Here is a 15,935-nt window from a genome sequence, read left to right on the forward strand (position 1 = left end):
GACAGGAGGCAGAGGCACTCAACTCCTCCCCACAAGGCAAGGAGTTGTTCACGGGCGAACTCAACACAAAACCAGCGAAGAAGGCAAGCAGAAGCAACCGAGATAAGGAATGAGGCCCGTGAGAAACACGGATCTCGGGAAGAGAGCCTTTGTGGACTGCAACTCCCCAAATTCCTCAGCCAACTGGGCTATGTCTGGGGATTCTGAGTGTTGTAGTCCAAAAGGCAACTTGTCCAGGCTCTGGAGGAAGGAAGGAAAAAAAAACACTGTTAGTACAGTACTTCCTTTACAGCCTTCACCTGAGACATGGAAGCAAAAAACCCCCAAATATTGCCATGGATGGGTGAGTGGGTTCGATGAGGGAAACACAACCGGCAAATGAAGCATGAAGGAGCCCCTTACCTTCCCATTCTTGCTGTATTCTGAGAAAAGAGGCTTACAGGTTTTTTTGAGAAGTAAAGCAACTGTATGTGGCCAGTTCAACCACCCCAACTTTTGTTCAGCTTGCACCTGTCTTTAGGACTGCTTAGGTATAATAAGGATGGGATCAGTCCTCGCTGTACAGTACTTATCACCTTTGGAGATTTTCAGAACCTTAAGTTGCCAAGTTTCCTTCTCAGCCTTTTTCTTCTGTTACCGAGATCTGCCGGCTTCCTGAGAAAATGAGATCCTCATTTCCCCTTTTTCATTCTAACCAAGAATGGCATGTCCTATTTCTCCCTCAAGTGCAACATTATTATGTCTACATACAAAAGTGTGGCCAGTCCAAAGCTTTCAAGAGGTTGCACAAACTCTCCACCAAAAAGAGCATGATCCTGAGCCCGCCCCGGCACAAACGGGGACTTCAGAGGCACCAGAATGGCTGGTTCCCCTGTCACCATCCCTGAAGGAGCCGCTTGACCTCTCCTTTCATGACCTTTGAACACCTCAAGAGTTGTAGCACCGACAAGCCTAATCCACAGTCCAGACTTCAAAGAACTCTGACTAGGCAGCAGTGGAGGGCCTTCTGTTGAGGCAGCCTATTTGGGAGAGAGCAAAGCCCAAGGGTACGCTAGATTCTGGCCTTGAGCAACCCTAGAACTAGCAGCCATCAGACCCCTGCCTGTTTAGTCTTCTGTGAAGGATCTCTTATACAGCCTTGTGGCTCTGATCCACATCCATTCTCTCTTCCCAGCCCACTACTCTTGCTTATCCCCTACTATGCCCGAGAAGGCCCTGACACTTCTGATTCAAAACCAGGAGCCCCTGACAGGTTACCTTTGATCTCCACTTCCTCCATTTGAATCTCTACACTCTTCAGTCTTAGACTCAATGCGTTGCAGCTCCAGAAAACCACAGCCAAAGGTCCCTCTTTAAAACAACTACCAATCTTTGGCCCAAATATTACATAATATTACCACAGTGAAAGTCTGCTGGAAATGTGCTGGGCTACACTGTGGTGCAAACTTGCGTATTATTCGTGCAACGTGTCTTGGACTAGTGTAGTGACATCACTGTCAACAGAACAAAATCCACATGAGATGGGTAAATACAGCATATTAGAGAGATAATTGATTCTTTTCTTCATGGAGATGTTGAAATTGCTTGAAATGATTGTAAAAGCAAATCTCAATAACTCAACAGTATCTGAAAGAATAAGGTAGACTCAAATTAACAGATTTTGGAATAACAAAGTAGACTCAAAATATTATTGTAGTGGTGATGGTGGGTTTTGTTCCAAATAATTGCTTCTTCTTCAGGGCTGGATGGACCTGGAAATCTAACTGACTAAGGAGGAAAGTTCCTGACCAGGAACATGGGGCACCCTTACCCGCACATGGGGAACAACACTGTACTTCATCCTGCATGCAACATAGAATAAACTATATAGTAGAGACCATTGCTAATGGGCCGCCTTGCAGCTTAAAGGACCAGTTTAAAGTCTCCCGGAGGCTTGCAGTTCAATTTCTGCTGACCTTTAATTAAAGACGGTACACCAAATTGACACCAAGAGAATTAAAACTACAATATAAATTCAGCCCCATAACTAGTAACCAAATAATATTAATTTTTGCTACTGGATGCTCAGCTAAGCTGCAAACTGAAAATCCTCCAGCTTAAATATAACCCATCTAATGAAAAGGTCATAACATTAAAAATATCTTTATTTATCATCCTTAGGAGATACTAAGTAAAAAATGCAGCTACAAGGTGTCCTTCAAGAGTGAAGGTGGGGGAAGAAAGAGGGAAGGCCAGTCCTTAGGTATCAAAGAATAAGTATCCTATTTGCCCCCAACAACAAGCAAATGTTACTCTACAGTCTCTTCTAGAGGGCCACTTGACCTGTTCCATCCTACCATTGAGAAGAACCAGCCTATGGTCTGTCAGAAACTGGTGCCCCCCCCCCAAAAAAAAAACTTGTTACTTCTTTCGGAACACAGGCTAGGTAGCATGGCTGAGTGGGTAAATGTTTCTCCAGCACTGAAAGCTCTCTGCCTGTGGGAAACTAGCCCATGAAGAAATAGGTTCGTAGTTCAGAAACAGGTTGAATCAGCCTTTCCCATATCCACATTGTGAAGAGGCCTTTACAAACTAGAGCAGTGGCTCCCAACCCTAGGTCAACCAGATATTCTTGGATTTCAATAGCCTTCATTACCAGCTGTTCTGGCCAGGGTTTCTGGGAGTTGTAGTCCAAGAATACCTATACAGAGACAACTATACAGAGGTGATTTTTCTGAACATGGCCTATCCTGTAAGCAGAATACTGCAAATAAGTGACAGTTTGTTGATTCCTCTTTTCTCTTTCTTCTCTGTGTCCTATCTGTCACTGAACAGAAAATCTTGCTGGAAAACATTGATTCATTCATTCAACTTAGATGATTGCCCATCTCGCTATCACCACTGTGGGTGGTGTACAACAAAAGATTTAAAGAAACATAAAATAAAATTACTATAAGACCATCAACTTATCACAAACAAGCAAGCAAGATTAGGCAAGTGGCTGGTATCTGTTCTGGGACATCCTCTTTCCTCCACTGTTCTGATTAGTTGGGTGACAAGCTCTCCGACAGAATGAAGAAGTTGTAAACTAATTTGCCAATGGTAGGTTCCAGTGCAAATCTTACCTAAGGAGCACTTACCCTCTTTCCTAGCTCAGTGTAGGGGATGGGAATCCTGCAGGAATATATCTTTACCACTTTGCAATGATAAAGCAAATAGCATATCTGAAGACAAGACAAACATATAGACGAAAGCTTTCAAAACAAGCAATAAATTAACAACAGTAAATCACTATACGTATGCATATATATCTGAATGTGTATGGGTGTGTGTGTAGCGTTTGAAGATGCTATTTGCTTTATCACTGCAAAGTGGTGAAGATACACACACACACACACACACACACAGAGAGAGAGAGAGAGAGAGAGAGAGAGAACTGTTGAAACACTCTAAACTGATAAAAGTGCCTGCTAACATCAACTGCAGACCTGCTGCATCAAAGACTCACACCTGATTATAAAAAAGGTGTTTTATCAACCACTTCACCCTATATTTTCCGCGCAAATATGAAACCACTAGGAAAATGTTTAAACAGGTGTAATCGCAATTGTGGATGAAAATTGGATTGGAGGGCTGCAAGGAATCTTAACATGGTTAGGGAGGAGTGAAAGCCAACACAAAGCTGCAATCACAGCTTATTATGAATGTATCACCCGAAAGGAGGATGTTGTCACAGAAGCTATAAAAATGTCAGTGAAACAGAGGAACCATTACCCAAGTAGTAAATGAAAGCGGGGTTCAAATACAAAAAGAGAAATGTGACTGAATATATTAAGAGAAAATGCATTTCACTCTGAGATAAAGAAGTGAGGCGAAATAATATTTGCTTAAAATTTCTCTGAACAAATATGCACGGATAACAACTGGAAAAGAATACACACAGTGCATCATAGTGGCACAATCGATATTTTAGGAAACAGACTTTGTTTGAGAGTGGAATAAACCCAGTCCTGAGCATGACGAAATCACAGGCTCCAAGTTGGGGCCAGCATGTGGGGCCAAACACAAAGACTGGATTGACAATCTGGGTGCTTCAGTGCCATCTCGTGCCTTTCGGTAGAGGGCAGAGCAGTGCATACACAAGACCTGGAAGGCTGGCACACAAGCAACCACGCTTCCTCACCCATCCTCACTGCAAACTGGAATCTGTGTGAATCACATTGATGATTTTTGCAAAAAAAAAAAAAAAAATCGGACCACTGAATCCTGTCTGTTTGGAGTTTTCAAGTCCTCCCAAGTAGACCCTGCTTGCAGGTGAAAAGAAAATCAAAAGCAATCTGACCCCTTGGAACCAAAATTGTTCTCAGTCTAGGTCGGTCTGCTGTGGAGGAATGGCTGCAATGACACGATTTGCCTCTCATTTGAATGCAATGTGGTGACTGCAATCTACCAATATCTTCTTGACAAATTAACTTTACTAAATGGCATCTTTCAAAACTATCAAAATCGGAAGCAACTGAGAATACGAGAAAACTCGTTAACCTTTCATAACAACAACACAAGATAGGGCTTTCTGGTTTAACATTCGCCAGCCAAAGATCAGTTATCTTGGTTTTCACATGTCATATTATTGCTGCATGTAAAAAAAAATTTTTTTGTAGCAAATAGCATGAATCCCGCAGTCAAGTCACTTGCTAAACACGACACCTGAAGTGGGTTTTTTCCATTGTATGTTTATGTTCTGAGATACTATACATTTGGCTGATTCACTGCAATAATCCAGAACTCACAGAGATATCTATATCAAAGGAAATGTTGATCAGTTATAAATCCTATTCTTACCTAAATCCTATTCTTGCATTACCATTATTCCCTTCCACCTGGAGACTGCAAAGGAACCTAATAGATTTCACAGTGCAGAGATAGGGCCATCCACTATCTGTCCCTCATGGAAAATGGACAGGTTTTTTTTTAAATCCTCCTTTAACAGATGTCCTACCTATGAGTCCCTGTTGGTACATCTGCAGTCAATCTGAAGAAATGCTACTGTATGCATATGCCATGTTGATTCACAATCAGAAATTGAAAGCAGCAGAATTTGCTTCCCAGTAAATGAATTTAGGATTGAACCGTTGGCATCTTCAAGGAAATGACTGACTTATTTTATTCTATCTATTTAACTAGACTGCGCCTTTCAAAACTCTTGATATTAGGCTAATTGAAAAATACTAAAAGCACAGTTAACAAATAAGAATTCAAAAAAGGTCTGATTGATTGATTGATTGATTGATTGATTGATTGATTGATTGATTGATTGATTGATTGATTGATTGATTGATTGATTGATTGATTGATTGATTGATTTGATTTGATTTGATTTGATTTGATTTGATTTATACCCCACCCATCTAGATAGATAGTCTACTCTGGGCGGCATTACAAAATTTAAAAACAGTAAACCAATATAGGTATGGTTTCTTCACTTTAACCTTTTTAAATATCTCAATGGCGGCTTTATCAACTCAAAGAAAGCGTAGTCAGCATAGCAGCTATTCTGTGTCCATTATTCGTCGTCTGTGAAATTGAACCATTTTTACTGTGTTCCAGCTTAGCCACCAGGCCTGCTTGCCAGGGGGGTCAAACCATTTATACCAAAATATTTTATAGGATTTATTTGGCAGAGTCACTTAAGCATCAAGGTCCAAGTAAATGATCAATATTATCCCCTCTATGTTTAAGTGCAGAACACACAACAAGAGGGAGGTAGACTCAGAAGAATCCTGGGGTTTCAGAAGTACAAATTATCTTGGGGATATACCTAAAACATGTGGTGAGGGATAAAAGCCCAAACAATCAAATGATCAGGCTTACTGGCCATCACACTCTGACCATGCGGCATGTGTGAATGCAGAAGATTATGGATTTTTGTATAGAAGAGGTCCACATTGCAACACTTGGATGCACTCCCACTTGCCAATTACCGTTGGCCATATCCACACATAAAATAGGCCTGAGTAACGGAGGTTGAGGGGACGTGGTGGCGCTGCAGGTTAAACCGCAGAGGCCTCTGTGCTTCAGGGTCAGAAGACCAGCCGTCGTAAGATCAAATCCACGCGACAGAGTGAGCTCCCGTTGCTTGTCCCAGCTCCTGCCAACCTAGCAGTTCAAAAGCATGCAAATGCGAGTAGATAAAATAGGTATCACCTCGGTGGGAAGGTAACAGCATTCCGTGTCTAGTTGCACTGGCCACGTGACCACGGAAAACTGTCTACAGACAAACGCTGGCTCTATGGCTTGGAAACAGGGATGAGCACCACGCCCTAGAGTTAGACATGACTAGACTAAATGTCAAGGGGAACCTTTACCTTTACCTTTATCAGAGGTTGAAGACAAAAATAAGAATATACGACAGCCCATTTGTGCTCTTTCCTGAAGAACAAGAGCACTACAGAGAAGAACCACCACCCCCCAAGCTTCTTTTTGCATGCAGATAGGAACGATGGCCCTCCTTCCCCTACCAAAAGCCAGAAATGTGATGTTCAGTTGCTCCCTGGCTCCCTCTATCCTTGGCACAAGAGATATACGACTGCCATGAGCATTAGCACTCTCCTGTGATCCTTCTTGTGTCCTCTGCGCCCCCTGCAGAGCCAGCTACTGAGCATGCCCAACCTCTGAGGCATCTAACAGAGAGCACACATCAGAGGGAGTGTGTCTTGTGGGGGAGGAAGAGAGGAGTCGGGTGGGGAGAACATACTTCCGACGTTGGCAGGTCAGCACAGGAGGAGGCAGGCAGTACAGACGCAGGCAGAACTGCAGAAAGTTTTTTGATACACTCATGGACGGACTCTCCAAAGGCTTGAGAAAGAGGTGGGGGGGATGAGGGGACCCCTTTTGTTTCCAACAAATTAAAACACTGCCCAAGTGCGCCCAATCAGGGAAGGTATTCTGGTCCTTGCACATTTTTTTTTCAAAAGAAGAGTCTATGTGGGAGGAAGCCTGTGCTTGTGTGTGTGTGTGGGGGGGGGAGGAAAACTCTTTCACTCTGCACAGCATTGGTTGGCCCTCCCAGCAGCCCCCTCCTCTCCATGCAGGCAAAGAAGGGAGAGGGTATCTGTTCTTGCGCTAGCAATATTCCCAGAGGCCCTAGTTTGAAAACAAAGCAACATGTTTCCCATACACCTCCTCTAGGGAGGCAGGCAGTCTGTTCAACCTCTGGGGAAGGAGGTAGAGGACCCAATATGCCACTGTGTTTGTATGCATGTATGAGTATATTAGAGACATACACAGCAAAAGAGGCAGAAAGGTAATTTTTCAAAGAGACATGTGTGAGCAGTATTGAATGTTCGTGGCATGCTTTTTCTTTAAAAAAAATAGATGCAGCTGTACAGCTAGAGATCTGAAAGGGAGAGCTGTTTTTTTTGGGGAGGTGCCACATTTAGACTTCCCCAAACACCTATTTCTTATTAGGATGGAGAGTTACCTGTCCTCTAGGAAGCAACGGCTTTGCTACAGCCCAGACAGATGCCCAAACCTGGAGAGGTGACCTCCTCACCTCGCCTTACATTGTTCTCTAACAAGGGAAGGGAGGCAACCTGGCCCCACAGATAATTTTCAATTACATTTCTCATGATCTGTTATTACTGGCCATCTTTACACTCATTTGCAAGCCACTGCCGCGGAGCAGGTTTCACACACAGTGCTTCAAGTATCTATGCAAACAAGAAGTCAAGACAATCTGGAGAGAGAGGAGTCTGTTTACCATGTGGCCGTTGACCATATGCAACAACAAACCAGATCAACCATCGGTTGAGATGAAGAACAGAGAAATATTGGCTTCAGCTGAAGGAATAAACTCCAACTATCCATTATGACATAAGAGCATTTAGAAGAAAGCAAGAAAATTTAAGGTTTCCAGCAGGAAGAAATAACTTGTTCCTCTAAAGTCCTAAAGGTATGGAGGAATTTATTCTCCTGACTTTCGCCTGCTCTGTAATGCAGTTTTGTAACTGCTGGATAGCTCAGTGGTTTAAGGAAATTGGCTGCACAGCCAGAGGCTGGAAGTTCGATTCCCCACTGGGCCTCGGTGACAAGGGCTACAACCGATGACCCACGGGGTCCCTTCCAGTGCTACAGTTCTAAGATTTACTCACTGGATCCTATACTTTGTCTAGAGGTATACCTCCTGAACTAGTCAGGTTTTCCAGAACAGAGAACAGGGACACCCCACCGATTCCTCATCAACATTTCATGAGCCTCTGCTATGCACGGAGGGTTCCAAGTCATGTGAACACATTGACAGCATAAAGGACACAGTCTCCACAGGCAGATAGTGATGAGGAAGCAGCACGGACCAGCCTGTACTGAGCCTATGCTGAATGCCACCATAGGAACTACAGGGGATGCGCTACCATTTTCAGCAAACTTCCGCATCCTAATTGGCTTTTTATCTTAGGTGGGTCTTTGCTCAATGTTATGAAACCGTGTTTCTACGATGGAATGTTCTAGCAATAGATTTGCAGAGTGCCACAGACCTTAAAAAAAAACAGTGTGAAGTGTTTTAAACAAAGAGTTCATGTGCCCATGATCAGGAATCAATTTTACTGGAGCACTATTTCAAAATATAAGATGCCCCCATGTATAAGACACCCCCCACACACTTTTCTAATCCAGAATTAAGAAATCTAAGTGGGGCTTAGCAAGGGTTGGGGGAAAGGGATCAAAGCGCTGCAGGATTGCTTTGATCCCTGCTTTCCCCTCCACTTGTTTTTGTTTTCTCCTCAGCTTACTTCCGTGTATAAGATGACCCTCAATTTTTAGTCTAAAGATTTTAGACAAAAGTATAGTCTTATACACAGAAAAATACAGTGCTTTATTGATGGATCAGTTGTGTACTTTTATAATCTAGAGGACTTGTCTGCACCCAGAATGGAGCCACCCTTACCAACAAAAGGGAACAACTAGCAGAGGCCATTAGCACAACCTGTCCTTCAGCTTCACACCAGCCTTGCCTCTGGCTCAGCAAATATGTTGTGAGAAGAGTGACATCCGTGGAAGCCAGCATCAATGGAAGGTTGCAACCATGCCGTTTGGGAATGAATGGAAAGGCAGTTCAACCCAGGGGCGCCACACCGGCGCTTCATCCTTGAAGTCAAGTTATAGAGTACATTTGCAGCAGAATGTGTACGCTGCGGATTTATAGATCCCAAACAGCCTTGCCTCCATTTTGCAAGCTGATGTTAAAAACACATATGCAGTTGCCAGAAATATGTTTCACACATAGATCTTAATAAATGAGTGGTGGAGAAGGGTCAAAAATCACTCTGGTCCAATTAGCACAGCCCTCACCCTTCACACTTGCAAACAAGAGATTGCATTAACACCTGCCACAAAAGCAAACATTTTTAGATAACTTCATTTCAACCTCCCTGACGCTGTCTGCAAGCTTCCCGCCTAGCATTGCTGTGGAAATTATGATGAGTGACAGTACCTATTTTTCTTAAGAGAAAAAAAAGGGGGGTTGCTCTAATCTTCAGTATCATCATTTCAAAGTCTCCTTTCAACATTTGTGCATAATTCACATTAATGATAATAGGCACTCTGCATATGGAAGAATAGATTCTTTAAATGCTAAATTGTTCAAGGGAAATCATTATGATTATCGGAAATGAATGTCGCGCACGAACACAGAACGTACACTACAGGGCCCTTGAAGGATCTTCAACGACATACGTCTGGCGTGGCATGTGTAAGGAACTCCTCTGTGGTCTATGCATCAAAATAAACTAAGCTCTTGAGCCTTCACATATATTTATAACATCTGTGCAGATAGAAGAAACAGTTCTTTGCCTTCTTTGGAAGGGGAGGGCAAACAGCCCCACAGCTGTATCAGAAACACATCCCTTTTGATTGCAGCAATATATATTTTTTTAACTGGGTCTTGTTCCCAATAAAACCAGGCTTGAAAGCAAGAAAGGTCTCACTGGTGAACACAAGACATGTAAATGTAAAATGTGAATATCTGAAAAAGTAAACCTTTCAAAACTGCTTACATTTTTTAAAAAAACTTGAGAAAGCACATTAGAAAAAGTTAAACAGAAAGACTGAAATAAAACTTCTCTGGCATTTTGTTTTGACAGTGTGCCTCAGAAATCCACCACGTTTAAGCAAAGGAAATGGGAACAATTCGATGTCATGACATGCAAAATTGAGGCAGGATTGCTTCTAAGTGGCTGGCAACCAGCAAGAGTTTTTCGCTTCCACCTTCCCCGTGCCAGATAAAGCTGAAAATGTATGGCATAAAGTGGAAGATCTTGTCAAAAGTTTCATTTTAACAGGGGAGAAAATGGAACGGGAAAGGGACAAGTCGTCATTAAGGCTTTTTAAGCAGCTTTTGAAACGCAGCGAATTGCTGCCTTCTGAACCAGGGGATTCTTACAACGCTGTCAGTGGGAGCCTCCCCAAGGTGAGAAAAATAAGTGTTTGAAACTAATGTCCCAAGTACCAAAATTTAAGACTGGGGAAGGCACAATGGAAAGAGTCTGCACTGAGCTTTCCCAGTTTCTGCATCCTAAAGAAATGCATGCTTGCAAAGAACAGAAAACCACCCTAGCTGGTTCCTTGGTATGGATGCTGAGGCCACATTAGCCTCTTGGAGAATGAGCGACTCACTGTTTCATCAAAAATGTATCCATGGTTAGATTCAGATTTAAAAAAATCTGAGCTTGAGCTCATCCATAAACCATAGTTTTCTGGGGACTGATAACCAGAGTCTGAAAGTGAACTGCAAACTACAATTTATGCTGGCTGTGGTTGTCTGTTATGTCCAGATTCACAAAGCAGTGGGAAGCCACACTGAAAGCCACAGCTCTGCTGCATGGGAGACATGGCTGAGAATGTGGTAACTCAACAGATGGGAACAAAACCAGACTGGGATCTCAAACTGATGGTTTAACTACTGTAGGTCTTGAAGCCCAACCACAGTGTATGTTCTTAACTGTTGTTTCAAATTAGATTTGGACTCTGCCAAGATATTGATCAGGGAGCAGATCACATGCAACCCAACAAGAGTCATGCCTGCTTAATTAAAACAAAATAGCTTGATGGTCATTCATATAACACATGTGTTTTGGACAGCTAGCATGGGTGCTTCCCTCACCCAAGACAGAGTTGCAAAGTCCATGCTGCTAAGCTATAAGGATCCTGGTTGTTGCAGCATGGCGATCAAACCACGCAGAAGCAGCAACCACATTTTACTGGTGCATAAGTAGCAGTCCCTTAAAAAATAATGTATTTAAAGCGACACGTGTAGAATGGCAGTACAAAATATTATCCATCCAGTAGGAAAGGTAAACATCAGAAAGGAAGCAGAGAGAAGCACGTAGCCAATGAAAAGAAAGACTGTAAGTGTTCTTACCAATCATATGATTTGCAACATGGATCTGTATCTCTCTCTCATTCTCAAAGGTCATCTGACACTTGATGCACTGATAGGTCTTTTTCTGTTTAAACAACAAAAAGCAATAAGAGAACTTTGTAGCAGAAAGCAAGAACAGGAATCACCAGTATTGCCCTCCATGCTTTGAAATCCCTCTTTCTCACAAACATAAACATTAAAGGTGCTACACATAATCAGAATTTAACTATGAAGACCCAAGCGATGGCAAGACAGCTTGGCCATTAGAGCAGGACACAATGCTGCTTCCCACGTTACTATTTGACTTTGTGTGTACAGGACATTTAAGATGTCTATGTGAAGATGTTACGGGACATGCAATTGACATGGTGGTTGAGACATACATACATGTCACCAAGTTGCCTGGGATGTATCCCTACAAGTAACTCAAAACACCTGATAAGTGCAGCACATGTGAGAAAGTGATGGACATCATCTGTCCAAGCAGATTTTCTGTCTATGTTCAATTTTCTTTCTGTTTCTACTGTGTGCTGTTATACCAGAAAAATACCCCCCAAAAGAAATTTTTTTGTAATGAAAGAGTTTTACAGCAACTTAAAGACAACTCATTTTCAGCTTTTCATGGACTACAGGCGTGAAAATCACTTGTGTGAAATGACTGACAGACGGAAAAACAGACAGACACGAACAAACACACAAGCACATAGAGAAGAGTGGTTGTTTCTGCAGCTGTTCAAATATTCCACCAAGTTATTACCTTAGGATTTTGAACAAAAGAGAGGACTCACAGGATTACTCAGTTCCCTTTGCACACAGCTGAGTACTTTTATCACAAAACTGTAATACGACCCTTCACATGTAGTGCCTACTAAGTTTCGTACTGTAACTCATTTTCATGCCCAGCTCCAGTTGATGTGGACAATAGTAAGATACCATGGAAGTTGGCATCCAAATTCCCTGGAAGACTCCAAATTGGGGGAAGATGCTGCAATGCATACACTACTGCAAGAGTTGATGAACAAACTTCCAACAGTGATTTAGACAAAAAGCGCCAAGTACTCACAACTAAGCCACCTAGAGTGGTCGTATTGACCAGATAGGCGGGGTACAAATAGAATAAATAAATAAATAAATAAATAAATAAATAAATAAATAAATAAATAAATAAATAAATAAATAAATAAATAAATAAGCCTTTCCAGCACAAACCTACATAGCGGAGTGGAAATAAATTCAGTTATGTTTAAAGTAGACATACTGAAATGAAATGGACAAGTTAGTCATAACTAACTGAACTGGGCCTACTCCAAGGAGGACTTAGTCTGGATCCAACCCAGTAATTCAACGGTCATCCTGCACAATAGGATGGTCAAAATCCTGTTGTGTAGCTCCATCTGCACAACAGGAATAATATCACCATCAATGACATACTGCTGCTCACTAAGACTTCCTTTTAAGTTTTAGGGTATGCACAGCTTATGTACAATGAGATGAAGTCAGATGCACCCCAAAATTTGAAAAGATAGTACTTAATCCGCAGCTATCTGCTGCTGATAATGACATTATTCCTGATGGGTAGGTGGAAGGCTGTTGAGGCTTATTCCTCTGTCAGAAATGTATACCTGCATTTGCCAAAGGATTCCTCATTTTTATTGCAGGAAAATGTGCTTTGATCTGGGCAAGAGAAGTGCGATTTCAGAAAAGACATTGAAGAAACTTCACAGGATGTGCAGACCAGACAAGGGATTGCTTATAGAAGTGAAAGTATAAATTCTAGAAACCATGGAAATCCCATAGTGAATTGTGACACGGATTTTCTTCCCTCATTTCTTAAGATTTTTCGTTGTGTCACTGTAATGACGCTTCACTGCCGAAACAAGGAAAGAATGCGAAGAAGCAATTACATGAGTCATTTATCCTATAAAAGAAGATGAGGTTTGTATTTAACATTGGCAGGGGCGTGTCTTCTTTTAAATGAGATGGGGGAAATCCTTAGGAATAATTTATATAGCAATCAGAATTTAAAAACAGTTGTGACAGAAGAGCAATTGCAGAAAAATGTTTTTTTTTAAATAAACATCCCTTGCAAATATTTCGTTTTCCTCTTTTCCTATCAGATTATTTTACGTTGTCAAATCCAACAGTGAGAAAGTCTGCCACTTACTAACAATGCCATGTGCGTTTCACTAATTCACAGATTATGCAAGGGAAACTATGCCAGATCAAACCAAAGGCTTGTTTATATCAGACGTAGAGGATACAGTATGGACGAGTGTGAAAAGTACGAGCTTTATGGGTTAGCACAAGAGGCTGGCATTTTTTTTCCCCAACTCCAGCCATATTCTGGGCATGGAGTTTACAAGACATAATTGGGGAACAAAAACTCCAAGCTAGTAGCAGAATTCAACCCCGTCCGCCTGTAATAAATTTGTCTCCCACTCACAACAAACTTCCCTTCCATGATGGATGTTGGTTCCGCCAATTTTCTTTCGATGGTCAGAGACTAAGCCACTGTTAAGGCTAAACCTAAGAAACAGGCAAAAGGAAATGTATGATTTGATCTAGTCCAGGGTTCTTCACAAGAGGTACTCTGTACCAATGTCATGACAAGAAAGCTTCCTAGGTGGAATGCAGGTTTTCAAAACTATTTCTGATAATAATGAATGGTGCTTCTTAATAATAATAATGTTTCTTAATGTCTGATGAAGTGGGCATGTAAGCAAAAGCTTACATTAAAATATAACAGTCATTAAGGTGCCACATATTTGTGTCTTTCTGTTTTGTTTCATTTCTTTGGACTTTGCCTAACGAATGATAGTATCACTAAAATTTACAACTATTAATAATGGAATTTTTGTTTACATTTGTTCCCAACAATATTACCTCTGTGTGTGTGTGTGTGTGTGTGTGTGTGTGTGTGTGTGTGTGTGTGTGTGTGTGTGTGTGTGTGTGTGAGAGAGAGAGAGAGAGAGAGAGAGAGAGAGAGAGAGAGAGAGAGAGAGAGACTTTGTAACAATTACCACAATTTATAAATATAATGACATAATGCAGAGGTTGTCAGCCAGTGGCACACATACCACTGGTAAGATACAAAAGCAGTTGAGGTGGAGAGAACCCACTCTCCAATGTTGTCCAGCAAGTGTGGTGTTCTGTCCCTACACACCACAGGTTATGCGTCTGTGACCTTCTGACATGTTAGCCCTAACCTTGGATGCTCAGGGTTTATCCTCATTCTCCCTTTCAAACAACTTCCCATAAATGATAAAGATAACAGTGGAATGCCTACAAACATATGAAGACCCTTCTTAGGAAAGGCGGGTTGGTGGTGGTTGCATTTATCATGCTAGGGTTAAGCTTCTTTGACGGAGTGATGGAGAAAACCTAAGATACAGAAGTCTGAGAATAATCAACTTAGTCAACAGAGAAAGACCACAAGAGAGTGGTAGAACATATGTGTAGCCCGCAGAACAACAGAGGTCCTTTGCTCCTGTAACTGGAGTTAGATCATTTTAAGACTAATATGTGGTTTAGCAGGCAGAATGCAAGACAGAGAGATGTGACCCATGCAGCACAATCCACCCACCCACCATTTCTTGAACTTAAATTACAAGGGGAGGGAAAGAAAGGGCTGAGAGACCTTCTCTTTTGTGGGGCCTTCCTTGGTTCCTTTTCTTTTAAGGGCATGGCTGAAACTGGGAAAAGCATCTGGCGATGGGCCTGTAAGTTTCAGGAAAAGCCCCAACACCATCTCCCCACCCCAGTAATCCAGGCACTGGCAGTCTTCCGCAGGGACCCCAATGAAACAGCACCACTCTTCTGCCTTTCTCATGGATTTTGGTGAATATTTAAAAGTTTCATAAAGAAAAGCAGAGGAAAGAGTCACTAATAAGGAGAGGGAGAAAGATGAAGAAGCGATGACTGCCCCGGAGGGACCTATGCTCATACACTCGGCATGATGACCTTTCCATGTTAATTCTGGCCTTCTATTAGGAACAAAAATAAACATAGAAACGAACAAACAAACAAACCCAAAGAGGGGAATGGAGGACACAAGTTTAGGTGGGCCCTATGTAGCCCGCAGGCTACAGAATTCCTACCCTTGTTTTACAACAACTCTGCAAGGTAGAAAGGTATTATTACCCTCATATGTATAACCCAAGAACATGCCTGAAACTGTACCATCCCGTCAGTTCAACTGGTTCTAGCATCGCCTATTCCAACTGGATGAAACGAACGGATTCGTCCTGACGGAACGTATCCAGAGAATCAACAGCTGAGAGATGAAGTGACGGAGACAACAATGGGTGCCCTCTGGCCCTCTTGACAGTGTAGGACTACAAGTTCCATCATCCTCATTATCTGCTGACCCAGACAAAGTTGACAGTAGTTCTGGAGGGCCCCAAGCAGGACTTCCTTGAAGAAAATGCAGCTTTCAGCAACCGTGTTTCAACGGCTTTTGCTTTGTTTTTTATTTACCAGCATCTTCCTTCTCCTCATCGTTTCCCACATTAATTATTTTGTAAAAGGCTTTCCTCATAACCCC

General features: G+C 42.1%; 1 protein-coding gene across 5 annotated transcripts in view; it reads right to left on the bottom strand.

Moving 5' to 3' along the window:
- Positions 1-15,935, bottom strand: part of ZNF423 (zinc finger protein 423) — a 251,573-nt gene that overhangs the window by 93,393 nt on the left and 142,245 nt on the right. For all 5 annotated transcript variants that reach the window (XM_072980849.2, XM_078380450.1, XM_072980852.2 and 2 more), the window contains one exon: positions 11,393-11,477. In XM_072980849.2, the coding sequence (XP_072836950.2) occupies positions 11,393-11,477 (85 nt within the window). The remainder of the gene's footprint in view (positions 1-11,392; positions 11,478-15,935) is intronic.

Source organism: Pogona vitticeps, chromosome 10 (genome assembly GCF_051106095.1).
Source record: "Pogona vitticeps strain Pit_001003342236 chromosome 10, PviZW2.1, whole genome shotgun sequence".
In the NCBI taxonomy this organism is placed as follows: Eukaryota; Metazoa; Chordata; class Lepidosauria; order Squamata; family Agamidae; genus Pogona; species Pogona vitticeps.